The following is a 17,771-nucleotide window of genomic DNA, read 5'->3' as shown; positions in this document are numbered from 1 at the left end:
TTGTATATAGTTAACATTAACAGGGCCCGAGATGCTCCGGTCAATGAACTGAGCTGGCATATGTTTGTGTCTCGGGTGAATCGAAAACGCACCGCTACACTTGCCAAGACTATTTCTTTCTCTGTTCATCTGTTCTTTCTCCACTCACTCTGTTGTAAACACACACAAACACATCTCGTCCTTGCCAGGAGATTCCTCCACCCGCTCTGCCTGTGTTGTATCATCACAGCCCAGGCGTGGAGCTCTGTGGCCCTGCATGTTTTTAATGCTGGTCTCCCCTACAGCTACCAGCCGTCACAATCCTGACAGCTTTGAGTCTAACAGGAGCAGACACACATCACCACTATGTACATACAGTCTACATGCTGTCTACTCACAGATGCTCTGAGCAGTTTAACAGATTGGGTTGACATAGAAAAGCAGTATGTTTTTCTATGGATGTTTGATTTTTACACTTAAAGTATATAGGATACTACCCTTCACAATTTTGGTGTTTGGTAAGATTTATTAATGCTTTCTGAAGGAAGTTTCTTATTCTCTCCAAGGCTGCATTTATTTGATTAAAACAGTAAAACAGTAATAATGTAAAATATTTCAAATTGTAATTTGTTTCTGTGTTGGTAAAGCTGAATTTTCAGCATCATTACTCTAGTCTTTAGTGTCACATGATCCTTCAGAAATCATTCTAATATGCTGATTTGGTGCTCAATAAACATTTATTATAATTATCAGTGTTGAAAAGAGTTGAGCTGCTTAATACTTTTGTGTAAACCACCAACCAGGATTCTATTAATGAATTGATATAGAAATGAAATGGAAATATTTTGTAATGTTATAAATGCCTTACTGTTTTTACTGACCCCAAACTTTTGAACAATAATGTATAATATTAAAAATCTATTTAAAATAAAAATCTTATCTCATTAAAAAGGTTTTAAAATGAAATTAAAATATAAATAAGTAAATTATGTTTTATTGCTATTAAAATGTGATGATATTTTATTTATTAATATTATATATTATTTACTTTCATTATTAAAACTGTCTCAAATTCAATTTGCCAAACCAAGTCATGTCAAAGTTGTCAGATTTACTTATACGCTAAACCCTAATGCTCAAAATAATTAATTGGTTTGAGTAGGGCAAACTCAAATTAAACAAATTAGTTAAATCAAATGAACTTTTATGAGTATTTAGAACTTTCTTTTTCTTTTTAATTTTAAGTAACCTGAATTGTTTCATTGTTTTGAGTTTTATGAACTTGTTTCTTTAATTTAGATAAACTTAAATTTACCTAAAACTGGCCTGGATTTCTCTTTCCCAGCATGCTTTGCCATGACACTCGAAAGGGAGAATAAATGCTAAAATTAAGTGTTATATAATGTTTTTTTTTTTGTGTGTGTGTGTGTGTGCAAGATTAATGTTAAGTAGGGGTATTTAGTAGTGTTTAATGCTTTGCTAGTTTGAGCAACAGGTATTAGTTTGAGAATAGATATTTTATAAATGTTCTATATTGCCGTACTCTTTCAGCAATTGCTGTGCTATAATGTTAATCAAAGCATTGTGTTACCAATTAGTATTTGCTGAATTAGCTAGTTATAAATCGCTAAATTTTCACTAGAAATATAATTTAAGATGTCAGCGCTGATAACCTCATGGGCAGTGCGCCAACATATAGCGCCGTTGAGCTTCAGGAGACCTGAGTTTGAGTCCCAGCTTGATATTAAGTTACGATTACATGATAATTTTAAGTTTAATGTATGAATTAACATACTCAAAAATAGGGCTGTCAAACGATTAATCGCGATTAATCGCATACAAAATAAAAGTTTGAGTTTGCCTAATATATGTGGGTGTACTGTGTGTAATTATTATGTATATATAAATACAAACACATCCATGTATATATTTGAGAAATATTTACAAGTATATGTATTTATTTATATTTTTATATCATTTATATTATATATAAATAAAAATATTTTGTACATAAATAACATATTTCTCTTAAATATATACATTAATTTGTGTGTATTTATATATACATAATAATTACACACAGTACACCCACATATATTAGGCAAACTTTTTTGTATGCGATTAATCGCGATTAATCGTTTGACAGCCCTACTCAAAAATTTAAAGTTAAAGGATTAGTCCACTTTTAAATAAAATGTTCCTGATAATTTACTTGCCCCCATGTCATCCAAGATGTTCATGTCTTTCTTTCATCAGTTGAAAAGAAATTAAGGTTTTTGATGAAAACATTCCAGGATTTTTCTCCTTATAGTAGACTTCAATGGCCTCCAAATGGTTGAAGGTCAAAATTACAGTTTCAGTGCAGCTTCAACGGGCTTTAAACGATACCAGAGCAGGAATAAGGGTCTTATCTGTCTTATCTGTGTCTTAATGGTTTCATTCATACCTATCTGACAGAAAATTTTTAGTGAAACTGGGTAATTTTTTCCTCTTCCACTGCTCCTCTGACTTATGGCCTTCCACAGGGCTCTATTTTAGCTCCCTCTCTATTCTCTCTGTACATGCTCCCTCTGGGCTCTATCCTACGAAAGCATGGGGTGTCTTTTCATTTTTACGCGTATGACACTCAAATCTATCTTCCAGTCAAGAAAAACAATTCTACTGCGATCACCTCTCTTCTCCAATGTTTAGAGGAGGTTAAATTATGGCTAGCCCAAAACTTCCTCTTCTTAAACGAGGACAAGACTTAGGTAATTGTTTTCGGTTCCAATGAGAACTCTCAGTGTACAAGCCCTTAGCTAGAAAGTTTATCCGCTTTTAGATCGACACGGGTGCAGAACCTAGGTATTATTATTGACCAGCATTTAAAATTTGATAGACATATCTCCTCTGTTATTGGATCCAGTTTTTATCAGCTCCGTTTACTGTCTAAAATTAAAAACTTTCTCACTCCAAAAACTCTCAAAATGGCTGTTCATGCGTTTGTTACGTATTCTACTTACGTAAAAAAACGAAACTGGCGTCGCGTTCGTTCCGTAAGTTGAATAGGGAAGGCGTAGGACATACAGCGTAAACTTTTTGAGAAATATGTAAAGCGGAAACACGTGCAAGCCGATCATTTGTGTTTATAAAGCATATACAGTTGTATTTTTTTTTTAATGAAAATGACCGATCGTTTTGCTAGATAAGACCCTTATTCCTCGTCTGGTATCGTTTAAAGCCCTTTGAAGCTGCACTGAAACTGTAATTTTGACCTTCAACCGTCTGGAGGCCATTGAAGTCCACTATAAGGAGAATAATCCTGGAATGTTTTCATCAAAAACCTTAATTCTTTTCGACCGAAGAAAGAAAGACATGGATGACATGGGGGTGAGTAAATTATCAGGAAAATTTTATTTAAAAGTGGACTAATCCTTTAAGAGCAATCAAAAAGTTTGACTACAAAATTGTTTCAATTTTGAAACAATACACAATGATTCAAAGGAGCTTTAAGGATATCTCCATGCGTATTCTAAGCATCTGTCCTCTTCCAGCAGGTAAAGATGATGTGCGAAGTGATGCCCACGATCAGCGAGGACACTGCGCTGAGCCAGCGTGGCTCCCAGAGCAGCGCCTCCGACCCTGACTCCCACTTCGAGCAGTTGATGGTGAACATGCTAGACGAGAGAGACCGTCTGTTGGACACCCTGAGAGAGACACAAGAAAGCCTGGCCCTTGCCCAGCAGCACCTGCAGGACGTCATTTATGACCGGGACTCACTGCAGCGTCAGCTCAGCTCCGCACTGCCACAGGTATGACAACTACACTTCAGCTTTGCTGTTGATAAAAGAACACTTGATCTCAAGTAACCAGACTTTCGACTGTCAGCATAAAGTCTGGTCCACATATCAGCTTGTTCCTACCAAGAAAGCACGATTAAACAAAAACAAAACACAGTCTTAAGCTAGACATCATATTCCCATAAGGATATCGGCGTACCACCGTTGTTGTGGAAAGAAATGATAAATGTTGATTTCACACTCGTAAGATACAGTTAGCTTGTTCCTGTGCTGTGCGATTCAGTCATTTTTTTTTTCCACAGCTGAGAGACTGTAAAAACATGGGCATGTCACAGCTGGCCATGTGTGATTGCAGCAGCTGAAACTGGTGATACTAAAATCTGCATCCAAGTCTGTCCTCCCAAACAAAGAGGACTAAAAATCACCAAGCGCGGTTTTCAGATGCGCTACTATTGCCCAGAGACATGGGAAAAAGCGATGGCTTACGTAATCACGCCTAAACCCAGATTAGCTCGACGCTCAAAGGAAAAGTGTGTCAGTAATTCTAGTCACAAGTCCTTACCGCTCTCCTTCCAGAAGTCTCCGTGGTCCTGGCGGAGGAGAAAAGAAGGTTTTGTTGTGTGGTAGTTCTCACTTTGCCTCAGTGATACTCTTGTTCCTATTGGAGGTTTTAGCTTTGCTTACGGTACCAAGGGCGAATGGGTCTATGTTGTAGAGTATGAAAAAAAGGGTGTTGTGGATTTGAGTGTCATGTACACTACTCTTTTAAAGGTTTGGGGTCAGGAAAGTTTTTTTTAATGTTTTTGCAAGAAGTCTCTTATGCTTTCTAAGGCAGCATTTTATCAAAAATACAGTAAAAACTAGTAATATTGTGAAAAATTATTACATTTTAAACTTTCTATTTTGATATATTTTAAAGGCAGCAGCTGTTTGCACTTAGTTCAAATAGCAACAGATGCTATTTACACTAAGTGAAAATAGCACGTTTTCTTAGCAATAGATGCTATTTACATTGTGAAAATAGCGATATATTCTGTTTACACTAAGTGACAATAGCAGCATTTTCTTAGCGATATGCTATTTACACTAAAACCCAAACTATACTTCACTTTTTACGCTTACACGAGGGTCAGCGTACAGTGCATGTGACGCAAATTTCGTCATCAGAACAGTACATGCGTAATGTACGCACACCGCACCACCAGATTTTTGTAGCCAAGCATACTTGTATGCGGAGGTCGCACATGCGCATTTTTTTTTTTTTTTGCAATAATTAATTTATCCACAAGGTGGCAACTATGCCCTGTGTGGCGTCGATTCACAAGGTAGTCCAAGATAAACTGCATAAACAGACCAGAACACATGCAAGCTACAGAGACGATGGAGGACTACGTAGACGAGAGATTGTGCGAAGAGGTTAGAAAGTACCCTCATTTGTACAACTCTAGCATTAAAGAATACAAATATATTTACATGGGTTGTAACTCGTGGCAAGAGATTGCTCAAAACACCTGTGTATGCGTACTAGTCAAATGAAGTATACTTTCCAAGGCTGTGCGTTCAGTGTGTGCATACACTAGCGTATGTGTAAAAAAAAAAGTATACTCAGGGCTTAAGTGTGAAAATAGTGATATATTCTATTTACACTATATAAAAGTAGCAGTTCTTTGCAATAAGTGCACCTCAGTATTGTAGTACATTAACAGGATGCAATAATAACAGAGCGTAAATGATTATATTTATTAAAATTATTAAATGGATGCTGCATTATTGGGACAATAAAGCCCTTCCCAACCCTACCCAATAAATACATTGTTAAACACTCGTTAGGCACTTTATTTCCACTTTTCAAATATTTTCTTCATTTTTATTGAAAATAAATGCCTTTCCAATCTGATATGTGATGGGAAAAGGGAGAAGAGGAAGTTTGGCAAAAGGCGGATTGAAAGTCAGGTCGATCGCGTCAAAAGCTACTTTACCTAGAGCCACATTCCCTATGGACAATGCCACTGCAGACGTTGAAAGGAGCACATCTTTTTTTAATCTTGTGTGGCCCAACCAGACATTGGTGGGTGGAGTTAGTGTAAATAGCCTTTGCCAACAAGACAGGCTATTTACATTCAGTGTAAATAGACACTCCGTATTTGGCGATGTAATGAATTCCTGTGATTAGTCCAGTTTTTAGTGTCACATGATCCTTCAGAAATCATTCTAATATGCTGATTTGGATATCAAGAAACATTCATTATTATTATCAATGTTGTGCTGAAATTTTTGTGATTCTCCATACTGATCCCAAACTTTGGAATGCCAGAAATGTCTCTTCATAGAAATTTTGCATGGTATTTAAGCAATTTTATGATAAATGTTTAAGGGATTGTTCACCCTACAATGAAAAGTCTGTTGTTATTTCTGTTCCAAACATTTATGACTTTATTTTTCTTCTGTTAAACACTAAAGCTTTTTTTTCCATACAATAAAGGCATTCAGTGACCATGAGCTGTTCTGAAACAGTTATGTTATAGTTTTATAGTTTAAGGAACAGATAAAAGTTAAGATTCAAATCATTATGTTACATTCATTTACTACGCTTTCATTATATGGAAAATGGCAACGTGAACATTCATCAAAACATCATCTCTGTTCCACAGAAGAAAAAATGCCATGCGGGTTTGGAACAGTGTGACAGTGAGTAAATGATGATACAGTGCAAGAACACAAAAGAGACATAGATAAACACAGCTGAATTACAGATATTAGCATGTGACTCATTTCTGGACGTTTTACTATCCAGCGCTACGTGATCATTTTACAAAAAAAGTGGCGGTGTAAACCGGGTCAATAATGATGTATCGATTGTCTTTGTGTCATGCCGGTACTCAGACACACTGTTTACTGATCATGTTAAAAAATGAGATGTTGAATCTCTCGATCTCTTACACATGTGCAAATGACTCCATTAATTAGTGTGGCAGCGCTTTATTAGCCCTTGCCACATCAACTCCACGCTAATGCTTCACGAGGCTCTTTGGCGGAATAAATCTGAAGATGTGTACCAGCAGGAAAGCTATGTTGTTATGAGCTGTTGTAATTGAGAAACCATGAACAGTGTCTGCTGATGTTTTTTAAACGGCATTGAAATAGATTTTATTCACACTCACAGTGTTTGTTTGGTGGTTTTTGTAATGGCCACTTTACACAGTCTACACTAATTGCATGATGGATGTAGGCTTTTGCTTATTTGATGAGTTAAATATCAGGTTATTTATAGCTTTGCACAAAGCTGTTTTTTTTTTTTTTTTGTTAATTTGTTTTATGCCTCCTGTAAGCTCATTTTGTTCTCACTGAGCTAAAGCTTGCTATGAATGTAAGGAGGGAACAATGTTATACGTTTGAAAAGTCACATGAGAGAAGGCAGTGCCCTTAATGGATTATGATTGGCTTTTCACTTTTTGCCCGCCTATCATGTTCACAGACAGTTTGCAAATTAGCCTGAATTTGTCACATTGGGAAAAAATGGACAGATTAATCACAAACTACTCACCCAATTGCACAGAAAAATCCCAGAGTTAAATCAACTCTTCTCAGAGAACATATGGTCCCTCTCTACATAGAGTTAAAATAACTCTGAAGCAGAGTTAAAGTTAATGATATAATATGCTGTTTGTGGAGTTGTTTAATTTAATGTATTTTATCTTCAGTTGATTTCATCTAAGGCTGTGGCTAGAAGTCATTTGTAGTTATTATGTTTCTCTTCAGTGATTCTGCTTGTTGACAGCAGGTGTTCATCACTAATGTTCAATCATAACTTAATTAATCACTTAATTATCTCATTAACTTTAACTCTACTTCAGTGATACTTTAACAATATATAGAGAGGGACCATATGTAATCAGAGCAGAGTTGGTTTAACTCGGATTTTGCTGTGTGGACATCAGGCCACTTTTCAGACTGTTTGTTTTTATTTACAGTCACTTCTTAGGAAGATATTTGGAAGAATGTCAGTAACCAAACAGATCTCGCCATAGTAGGAAAAATAAATACTATGCTAGTCAATGGGGGGGGCGAGATCTGTTTGCTTTCTAACATTCTTCCAAATATCTTCCTTTGTGTTCAGCAGAACAATGAAATTTATACAGATTTGTAACAACTTGAGGGTGAGTAAATAATGACAGAATTTTCATTTTTGGGTGAACTATCCCTTTAAAACTAGAAACTCTTTAAACATTAGTTTGGGAATGTGTAGCAAATGTACATTTACATCTGAACTAAAAAACAAAACAAAAAAACAAACCAAACAGAGACTTTGCTTCCTCCATCCAGCATTGTTTTGTAGATGGTAATGTAAACAGGTTGTCTGAATCTGATCCACGGTGTTCAGACTTGTGGAACCTTTCTGAAACAACACTTTGACCTCCTTTAGCATTTGACAACATCTGAGGTTTGGGCTCATGGTTTAGACTGTGCATTAAATCTGGGCTCTGATGAGAAGGGAGATGAAATAGGCTGAATTATCGCTGCAGGGTGAACTCGGCTGTAGAAGAAGAGGAGGACAGACAGGAAAGGGGGAGGATGTAGACGGAAGGTGGAGTGATGCGGAGAGGAAGTGGCCTGTTTTAGCCACTGTTGGTTATCTGATATAAAGCTGATATCTCATTCTCTCTAGCACATACAACTTAACATTCAGAACTCTCTTAATAGCAACTGTATTCCCCCAAGATGCCCTGGGGGTCAGACCGTGATTATGTCACGCACAGTAATGTCTTACATCCTTCTTTACAGCAACAGCTCTCACAACAAGACTTTAACTGTTATGCTGAAAGGCAGGTTTTAATGCGGGGTCACTTTTTACTGTTTAATTTAAAAACAAGAGCCATCTTAATCACTGCAATTTTAACAACAACACTAAAGTTCAAGTCATTTATAGTTTGTTTTATACTAGAACACAACCATTACCATTGATTGGCCCCTCTAAGTAACTGGCTGATTTAGCTGTGCTTTAGTGTGTAAAAGCTAAAGTGTATTTAAAACTTAAAGGTGCCCTAGAATTAAAAATCGAATTTACCTCGGCATAGTTGAATAACAAGAGTTCAGTACATGGAAATGACATACAGTGAGTTTCAAACTCCATGAGTTTCAAACTCCATTGTTACGTAACAGTCGGGATCATTAATATGTACGCCCCCAATATTTGCATATACCAGCTCATGTTCAAGGCATTACACAAGGGCAGCCAGTATTAACGTCTGGATCTGTGCACAGCTGAATCATCAGACTAGGTAAGCAAGCAAGAGCAATAGCGAAAAATGGCAGATGGAGCGATAATAACTGACATGATCCATGATATCATGATATTTTTTGTGATATTTATAAACTGTCTTTCTAAATGTTTCGTTAGCATGTTGCTAATGTACTGTTAAATGTGGTTAAAGTTACCATCGTTTCTTACTGTATTCACGGAGACAAGAGCCGTCGTTATTTTCATTATTAAACACTTGCAGTCTGTATAATTCATAAACACAACTTCATTCTTTATAAATCTCCCCAAAAGTGTAGCATTAGCCGTTAGCCACGGAGCACAGCCTCAAACTCATTCAGAATCAAATGTAAACATCCAAATAAATACTATACTCACATAATCCGATGTATGCATGCAGCATGCATGACAAACACTTTGTAAAGATCCATTTTGAGGGTTATATTAGCTGTGTGAACTTTGTTTATGCAATGATAGAGTCGAGAGCTTGGGAGGGGGTGGAGACAGCGAGCAATTAAAGGGGCCGCAGCCTGAATCGGCGCATTTCTAATTATGCCCCAAAATAGGCAGTTAAAAAAAATTAATAAAAAAAAATCTATGGGGTATTTTGAGCTGAAACTTCACAGACACATTCAGGGGACACCTTAGACTTATATTACATCTTGTAAAAAAAATGTTCGATGGCATCTTTAAAAACTGGGAATCAAAGTGGAAGTGGAAATCCGATTTTCCTTTATTTAGCTACTTAAAGTGCCCCTATTATGCCTTTCTTAAGGTTCCTAATATTGTTTTGGGAGTCTCCTACAACAGGTTTACATGCACGCAAGGTCAAAAACACTTTTGTTTTCTCATAATATACATTTAATTTCACCTCAATGATGAAACAACTCGTTTGAAGCAGTCTCTCTAAATCCCTCCTTTCTGTGAGCCTACACTCCTCTGATTGGTCAGATGGCCCAATCCTTTGTGATTGGTCTACTGCGCGCACCATTGCCATAAGTGAATGACTATCAATTCGCAAGACATTGTATACAATGTATGGACAGAAAAGATGGCATTGATCGATTCGAGCCCGAGTCAGACGATGAAATGTCTGAAGTAGTCGATCATCCAGAAACTGATTGGAGCAGGATGTTTATCTATGGTAAGTGTCACCTTAGTTTGCATTATTTATAAGACGTGATAGCAGTGTCATTGTTATACTTTATGTAGAAACTGTATCAGAATGTGAAGCGAAGCTGAAAACTTCTTAACATAAGATAAACATTTAGGCCAGATGTGTACTAACTATTAACAAAGTAAAAAATGGCTATATAATTGTTTGACATTAGAATGGGTGTTTACTGTTTACAGAGAGAATACTGAAACTAGTTTGCGCGGACAAGCATCTTAACATCCTATTACAATACAGATAGATCTCCACTCTACTGTAATAATAAAAACGCAGAGGAAATAAAACAGTTTGTTTTACAGTTATGTAAGCGAACCGAGCCCACAACTATGTTGTAAACTCCCATGTTAGCCGAGTCAAGTCAAGTCACCTTTATTTATATAGCGCTTTTAACAATGCAGATTGTGTCAAAGCAGCTTTACAGTGATAACTGTATATAATTTGGCTGCACAGCAGCTCTTAAAGAATAGTGTCAATGCAGGCAGATCAAAGCACTGTTGAATAAATGTCAAGAATACTGTTGAATATCAAATGTCAAGTGTCCCCAACTAAGCAAGCCAAAGGCGACAGCGGCAAGGAACCCAAAATCCAACAGGTGACATCAGGTGGCAAACAAGTGGCAAATAGGTGTTAAATGGAGAAAAAAACCTTGAGAGAAACCAGGCTTAGTCGGGGGGCCAGTTCTCCTCTGGCGAACAGTGCTTTGTTACGATTCAGGTTGCTATCATAAGTCTGAAAGGATCGCAACATTCAAAGCATTTATTTCAGTTCCATCCAGTTGAGGATCGTATTCATCACGCCGGTATGGACGGTCTGTTGAGGAACTGTGGCACTGGCTGTCGTGTCGATGAGCCGAGCACAAATATGAATAGCTGATAATGCATTACACTTTGTAAACAAAAGTCGTGCTCCATCCTTGATCATTACTCCAAGTAATAAGACAGACAAGCTGCATTAATCGACATATTTTTAGACAATATTGGACCCACATCTGAATAGCAGAACTACAGAAACGTGAGTTAGCTGGTTAGCAGGAGACAGACAGACTAGTGTGTACGTTACACAACATAACATACAAAACTACGAATTTTGAACAATCACTTGAAAATATAAACAACGATTATTAATCATACTTACAGGTTGAGATTCAGTATTTGAATGAATTTTCCCTGGCGTCTACATGCGCAGTAAGTGGGTGGGCAATATGCTAATGTTTCGTTGTGACGTCAGAACGAAGCGGCTTGGGATTCGTTTTACAAACGACTTGTTTAATTGACTCCGAGTCGACTCTTACTTTTGAGAAACAATAACTTTATATACGGTGCACTTTTAGATTTAAAACTTTGCAGGATTTTTTCATTCACTTAGAGCTATGTTACACACTACATGAAAGGTAATTTTCAAAAATCCATAATAGGGGCACTTTAACTCTTATTTATTTATTTTTTATTTTTTAAACTTCATTGTACTGTGTAAACGTAACTTTCTTTAATGTTTAACATTAACACACATATTTTTTTTTACATTTCTGATTTTTCTATTTTTATTTTTCTGATTATTGTCATAATAATTTATGCAAACAAAAAAACAAAATAATAACAGATTGAGAAATGTGAACATGAGTAAAATATATTGATTATTGCTCTGTAATTAACATATGACTGCCCATATTTAATATAATAATAATAATGATAAATAAAGATGATGATGATGATTATACCAGTTACTTGAAGTAATAAGAAGGAAGTAAGATGGATGCTATTTTTAAACACCAGATGAACCATCACATGGCAGTCTTATAGGCACAGCCCATTTAATTCTAAGGGTCAGTTAAAGTCTACTAAATTACGATCCCTGTAGGGTGTTTTTGCTGCTGGGGTTGAACAGCTGTCTAGTCTCCCCTGTTTTCATGTCCTGTGTTGCTTTTTCAGTTTGTCTCTTGGACTCCTGTCCTCTGTCTGTGCGGTTGAGTTCTGCTTACTCATCAGGCCAAAGTGGTGTGCACACATCAATGCCACCTTTGAGTCTGGGTCAGCAAGTTTATGAGAAAGAGAGAAAAAAAGGACCATAAGTCCACTCTCAGAACACCCATTGGTACCCTTCAGTGTCCAGTAAAACAAAGAAAAAATAACAATTTGTTCAATTGTTCGTTCATTCGTTTACTTCACTAGATTACCCTCCAGCTACTCGTATGATGCTGCACCATCCCTCTGTAACTGTCAGTGGGAGCAGGTTTTCCTTGAAGGATTTCTCTCTTTGAAGTTACCATATTGGCCTGAATGCATAATGTTGATGCTGTGTTTTGATATTTTTCTTGTGCCGAAATGTCAGGTAATGTGTTGAATGAAGATTTGTTGAAATTGGTTGAATGAAATTGTTCTCACCAAATGAATTAGCAAAAAAGAAAACGTAGGGTGCGGACTAAAGGTTCCAAAGGGTTTTTTCTTACAGTAATTTTATTGAAGAAATATTTTGGTCTCCCCAAAAAAACTTTCATATAGCAGTTCTTAAAGGGGCAGTATGTAAGAATTTTCATGTATTAATTGCATTTTATTCCCAATGCGTGAACAGCTTGTAAAGAAACTTAAAAAAACGAGACCTTCCTTCCTATAGGTTGTCTATAAATTTAGACTGATTTTTATGTTTTTATGTTTTACTTTTTTGCAGAGAAAATGAAAAGGATGAGACATTTACGCACGCTCCAGAGAACCTCTTTTCCATTCAATGACACATGAAACTAATGTTTATACAATGTTAATACCAAAAAGAGCTATTCTGTACCATAAAATCAAAAAAATAGTTTGATTAATTCAAACTATAGTCTCAGACAGACCGATATAGTCTATAGTCTCAAATATACTTTATAATCAACCTATCATAACTGTGATTTTTAATTACCTCATCTGTCGACATGATGCCGGTGAATTTAAAGGTCCTTGCACACAGAAGTCAGAAATTCTTGTCCAAAATTTTCAAAATAAATACTACCTTTTTACACACTGCCTCCGAAACTTTCATTTGTCATAAAAAAAAAAAAAATCTGATTTTCTGCATTTTTTCGCATCCGTTGAAAGCATTTTGAGAGATGTTTTGACAATTCAGAGCCACCGTACAAGCGAACGCCAAAATCCAGAATGGCACCTGACAAGTTGATCCACTTCGTCTAGCAGCACAAAGCACTGTGTGACAAACAAAGTGCAGAATGCAAAGAGACAGAAAATATGATTGTGGAACAGCTTTGAAAACAGGATGGTAGGTACTGACTTATGAAAGATTATACAGTATTGTGCTCAAGTTAGCTAAACAATATGCAATCGCAGGATTGGATGGACCTAATATTTCCTCTTTCTTTTTCTCTTTTTAAGAAGAGAAAGGACAACAAAATCATCCTCACTGCTTGAAGACTCCATTTTGTATTGTTTTGTGAATTTTTTCTCGCAATGGATTAATTAATACGCTATACAATTAATACAGACTTTCTGTGCTTGACGAATTTTTAGGACAACAAATATGAAAAATGGCATACAAAAATTTCAGACTCGGTGTGCAAGGACCTTTAGAGCTGGTGTGAACATATCCACATTGCTATATCAAAGGCTTTCTTAACTGCTGTTTTCTCAACGCTTTCATTTTTGTTGTGTGTTTATTGTGTTATTGAGAGGAAAGCGCACAGCACATATTTACATATTCATTTAAATGTTAATTTCATCAGCGTGGATGACTTCGGGATGTTTGTTAACAGTATATCTCTGCAATTTCCAAATTTTGCTTCTAAGCAAAGAACGAAAAAGAGCACCGCTGTGAGTATATTGAGGCATTCAATCATATTCAATCTCTTGTATGTTACATGTGGACTACAGTGCGAGCACGAGCAATAACTTGCTGGCTGCAGTTAACTTAATAGCCATTAGTGTGGCTAATAACAAGGGGTTCTGAATTCTACATACATTATAGCCCCTTTAACGGTGCATTCACACTTATAGTTCAGTTCGTTTGGTCCGGACCAAAAAGAAAAAAAAAATTAGTCCTGGTCCGATTAGCGTTCAGATTGACAATTTTATAACCGAACCAAAAGATACCGAACCTAAAGGCATAGGCATAAATTCACAACCTGATTGGTCGGATTTTATGATGTATTGCCTATTTTGAGACGGAACTTACCGAACATCCAAAACAATGCTGTGTGCTGAGGTAAATGCGCTTGTTGTGTGTGCGTAGTCTGCATATGATGGTATTTTGGCCAGCTGGGAACCCGTGAAGAGTTTATAAAATGTGCAAAGAAGTCAAAACAGCGGCGGGAATCCCTCCGTCACACACAAACGATCTGCTGCGTGGAGACACGCGTCTGATGCCTGTGATGGGCAAATTCACGACTATGACAAGAAAAACCGATATGCGTGAGGATTCTGTCCTTTTTAGGGCCTCATCTTCCTGTTTTTTGGTTCGTTTACATGTCTTTGGTCCGTGTTGCGTTCATATATTATTCGAACTGCACCAGAGTTCGTTTGGAAGCGGACCCATCCCAGTGGTCTCGGTCCGCTTGTTTGGTGCGCACCAGGGATCGGATGGCAGCGTTCACACATGCTCAACTGAACCGCACTAACAAAGCAATCGCACCAGGGCTCGTTTTAATCGAACCAAACATGACAAGTGTGAACGCACCCTAAAAGAACCATTGGATTTAAAGATGTGGGTCTTGCACTCCAAAGCAGAGGCAGGTGAACACTCAGGAGCCTTTAAGCTGACTTAAATGATTGGAAAATTCAGTTATTACATTTTGATTAAACATTTCAAGGTCAAAAGACTAAAAAAAAGAAAAAAAAGAAGTAAAATATTCACATCTGAATTGTTCACCATAAGATCTATAGCATGAATTTAGAAAATAGATTTTTCAATTTCACAAGCCGTTTTTAATGTGAAACGCCATTGTCCACCCATTCTCACTTCCATAATGTGACTTATTTCTAAATGTGTAGCTGAATATTCAGTCAGAGAAAACAGAGCAGGATTCTGCTTTATCCATCGAGAATTGATTAGATGGCGAAAAGTGGGTGTTCTGTAGCAGAATGGTGTTGGTGTGGTGTAATGGTCCTATTGCATTCATCAGCAACTGACTCATTAGATAGACACAACATGTCAATTTACTGAGTCCCCCATCATAAATCATACACGTCCTCTTCATTTATCATCATTCAATCTCTTACGGTCCAATCAGTGCACTGGGATTGTCATGGAATGTACCATTAGGATACGGGGATGTTTGATGGGCTTGTGGAAAGTCAGATGATTAAGTGAAAGGCAAGAAACACATGAATAAATTCTTATCTCCATTTCTCTCATTCTCTTTCCCTCCTTACGTCTGACTCTTTCTCTTTCCTTCCTCTGGGCTCATGCAGTCAGCTGGTTTCCTCCATCGCAGCACATGATTCGATGTGATCGTCAGTTATTGTTTGTGCCCTACTTCACTCGACCCGTAGGCCACATGAACACTTCATGCTAAGAGAGTGAGAGAGAGAAAAACAGAGAGGTTGAAGGAAAACCATAAAATCATGCTTGGTATTTGTTTAAACGTTGTTTGTGTTGAACTTATACATTTCTAAATCAATTTTGACTAGACGTTTTTTAATGTTTAAATGCATGAATGATACCTTAAATCGCGCCACATAATGGTGGTAGGTCGGTGCTATTGCTTTTCTATGTCATCAGACTTATGATTTTCCTGGCAGACAATAAAATGAGAAGAAAAATCCAGACTTAAATTGAAAGAGGGATCTATGTGTTATGGTATGCTGGTGTAGAGAAGAGGCAGATACGGATTTCCACAATCACACGTAATCTTTACTGAACAAAAGGCAAGGAGAACCAAACATACGCTCTATACAACATTCAAGACGGACGAGGAGTGAAGGGAGTGAGTGCAATATAAAGGGAGTGCTAACAATAGAGTCCAGGTGCTGGTGATGAGTGACGATGGGGAGCTGACGAGGGAAGTGAGTGCAGGTAAAGAAACAGGAGGATTCTGGGAAATGGAGTCCAGGGAAACAAGGGATCCGTAACAGTACCTCCCCCTCCCGGTAGGCGCGTCCTCGCGCCGTAGATGTAACAACCGGGAGGGGGGCGGGCGCCCTGGAGACCTCAAACCGGAGCAGGGGGAGGAGTAGACTGGAGTGGAGGTCTCCAGGGCAGGTCCAAGAACCATGGCGGGTCAGGAGCCGTGGGCAGCCATGGCGGGTCAGGAGCCGTGGGCAGCCATGGCGGGTCAGGAGCCGTGGGCAGCCATGGCGGGTCAGGAGCCGTGGGCAGCCATGGCGGGTCAGGAGCCGAGGGCGGCCATTGCGGGTCAGGAGCCGAAGCCGAATTGTCGCCGAGCCCAGGCGGCGCTGAAGGACCGGCGGGAGATGGCGGAACCAGCGGCTCCACCGACCGAAGCGCAGCCGGGGCTCCAGAAGGCCGCAGTTGAACACAGACGACAGACAACAGAGTGAACACCAGGGGGAGTGAGGAAGCCAACTGGAAACGAGGGACGGAGGGACGGAGCGGAGACGGAGGAGTGCAGTCCAGAGGGGAGGGCAGGCTGACGAGGGACCAAGGTGTGAACGGGGGCAGGATGGAGACTTGTGAGGCTGGAGGACTGATGGGCAACGGTGGAGACGAGGGAGGTTGGAGCCAGGGTGTAGGTAATCGCCCAGAGGTCCGAGGTGGAGATCTGGGCGAGGGGGCTTGAGGTGGAGGTGACGTGTAGAGACAAATGGAAGGAGGCGGGAGAGGGAGGCAGGGAGGGAAAACAGTCTTTGGGTTGGAGGATACAAACACACAGTTCATAGTAGGAGCGGCTGGCTCGGCGGCGGCTGGAGCTGCGGGCTCGGCGGCGGCTGGAGCTGAGGGCTCGGCGGCGGCTGGAGCTGAGGGCTCGGAGGCGGAGACTGGCGCTGCTTGCTCGGCGGCGGAGACTGGCGCTGCTTGCTCGGCGGCGGAGACTGGCGCTGCTTGCTCGGCGGCGGAGACTGGCGCTGCTTGCTCGGCGGCGGAGACTGGCGCTGCTTGCTCGGCGGCGGAGACTGGCGCTGCTTGCTCGGCGGCGGAGACTGGCGCTGCTTGCTCGGCGGCGGAGACTGGCGCTGCTTGCTCGGCGGCGGAGACTGGAGAACTTGGCTCTGCGGCGGAGACTGGAGAACTTGGCTCTGCGGCGGAGACTGGAGAACTTGGCTCTGCGGCGGAGACTGGAGAACTTGGCTCTGCGGCGGAGACTGGAGAACTTGGCTCGGCGGAGACTGGAGAACTTGGCTCTGCGGAGACTGGAGAACTTGGCTCTGCGGAGACTGGAGAACTTGGCTCTGCGGAGACTGGAGAACTTGGCTCTGCGGAGACTGGAGAACTTGGCTCTGCGGAGACTGGAGAACTTGGCTCGGCGGAGACTGGAGAACTTGGCTCGGCGGAGACTGGAGAACTTGGCTCGGCGGAGACTGGAGAACTTGGCTCGGCGGAGACTGGAGAACTTGGCTCGGCGGAGACTGGAGAACTTGGCTCGGCGGAGACTGGAGAACTTGGCTCAGAGAAAAAGTCTATTAGCCAGGCCGCATCATCT

The 17,771-nt window shown here is 39.5% G+C and overlaps 1 protein-coding gene across 14 annotated transcripts in view; it reads left to right on the top strand.

The window, feature by feature from the left end:
- ppfia2 (PTPRF interacting protein alpha 2) overlaps positions 1-17,771 on the top strand; it is a 269,017-nt gene that overhangs the window by 68,296 nt on the left and 182,950 nt on the right. For 13 of the 14 annotated variants that reach the window (XM_048157029.1, XM_048157033.1, XM_048157032.1 and 10 more), the window contains one exon: positions 3,513-3,770. In XM_048157029.1, the coding sequence (XP_048012986.1) occupies positions 3,522-3,770 (249 nt within the window). In that variant the 5' untranslated portion in view covers positions 3,513-3,521. Of the gene's footprint in view, positions 1-3,512; positions 3,771-17,771 lie in introns of those variants that run through there. The other variant, XM_048157043.1, reaches the window with a different exon arrangement.

This window comes from Megalobrama amblycephala, linkage group LG14 (assembly GCF_018812025.1).
Source record: "Megalobrama amblycephala isolate DHTTF-2021 linkage group LG14, ASM1881202v1, whole genome shotgun sequence".
NCBI lineage: Eukaryota > Metazoa > Chordata > Actinopteri > Cypriniformes > Xenocyprididae > Megalobrama > Megalobrama amblycephala.
Note: the sequence above shows the minus strand (reverse complement) of the source record. Positions and strands in the feature narration are given on the sequence as shown.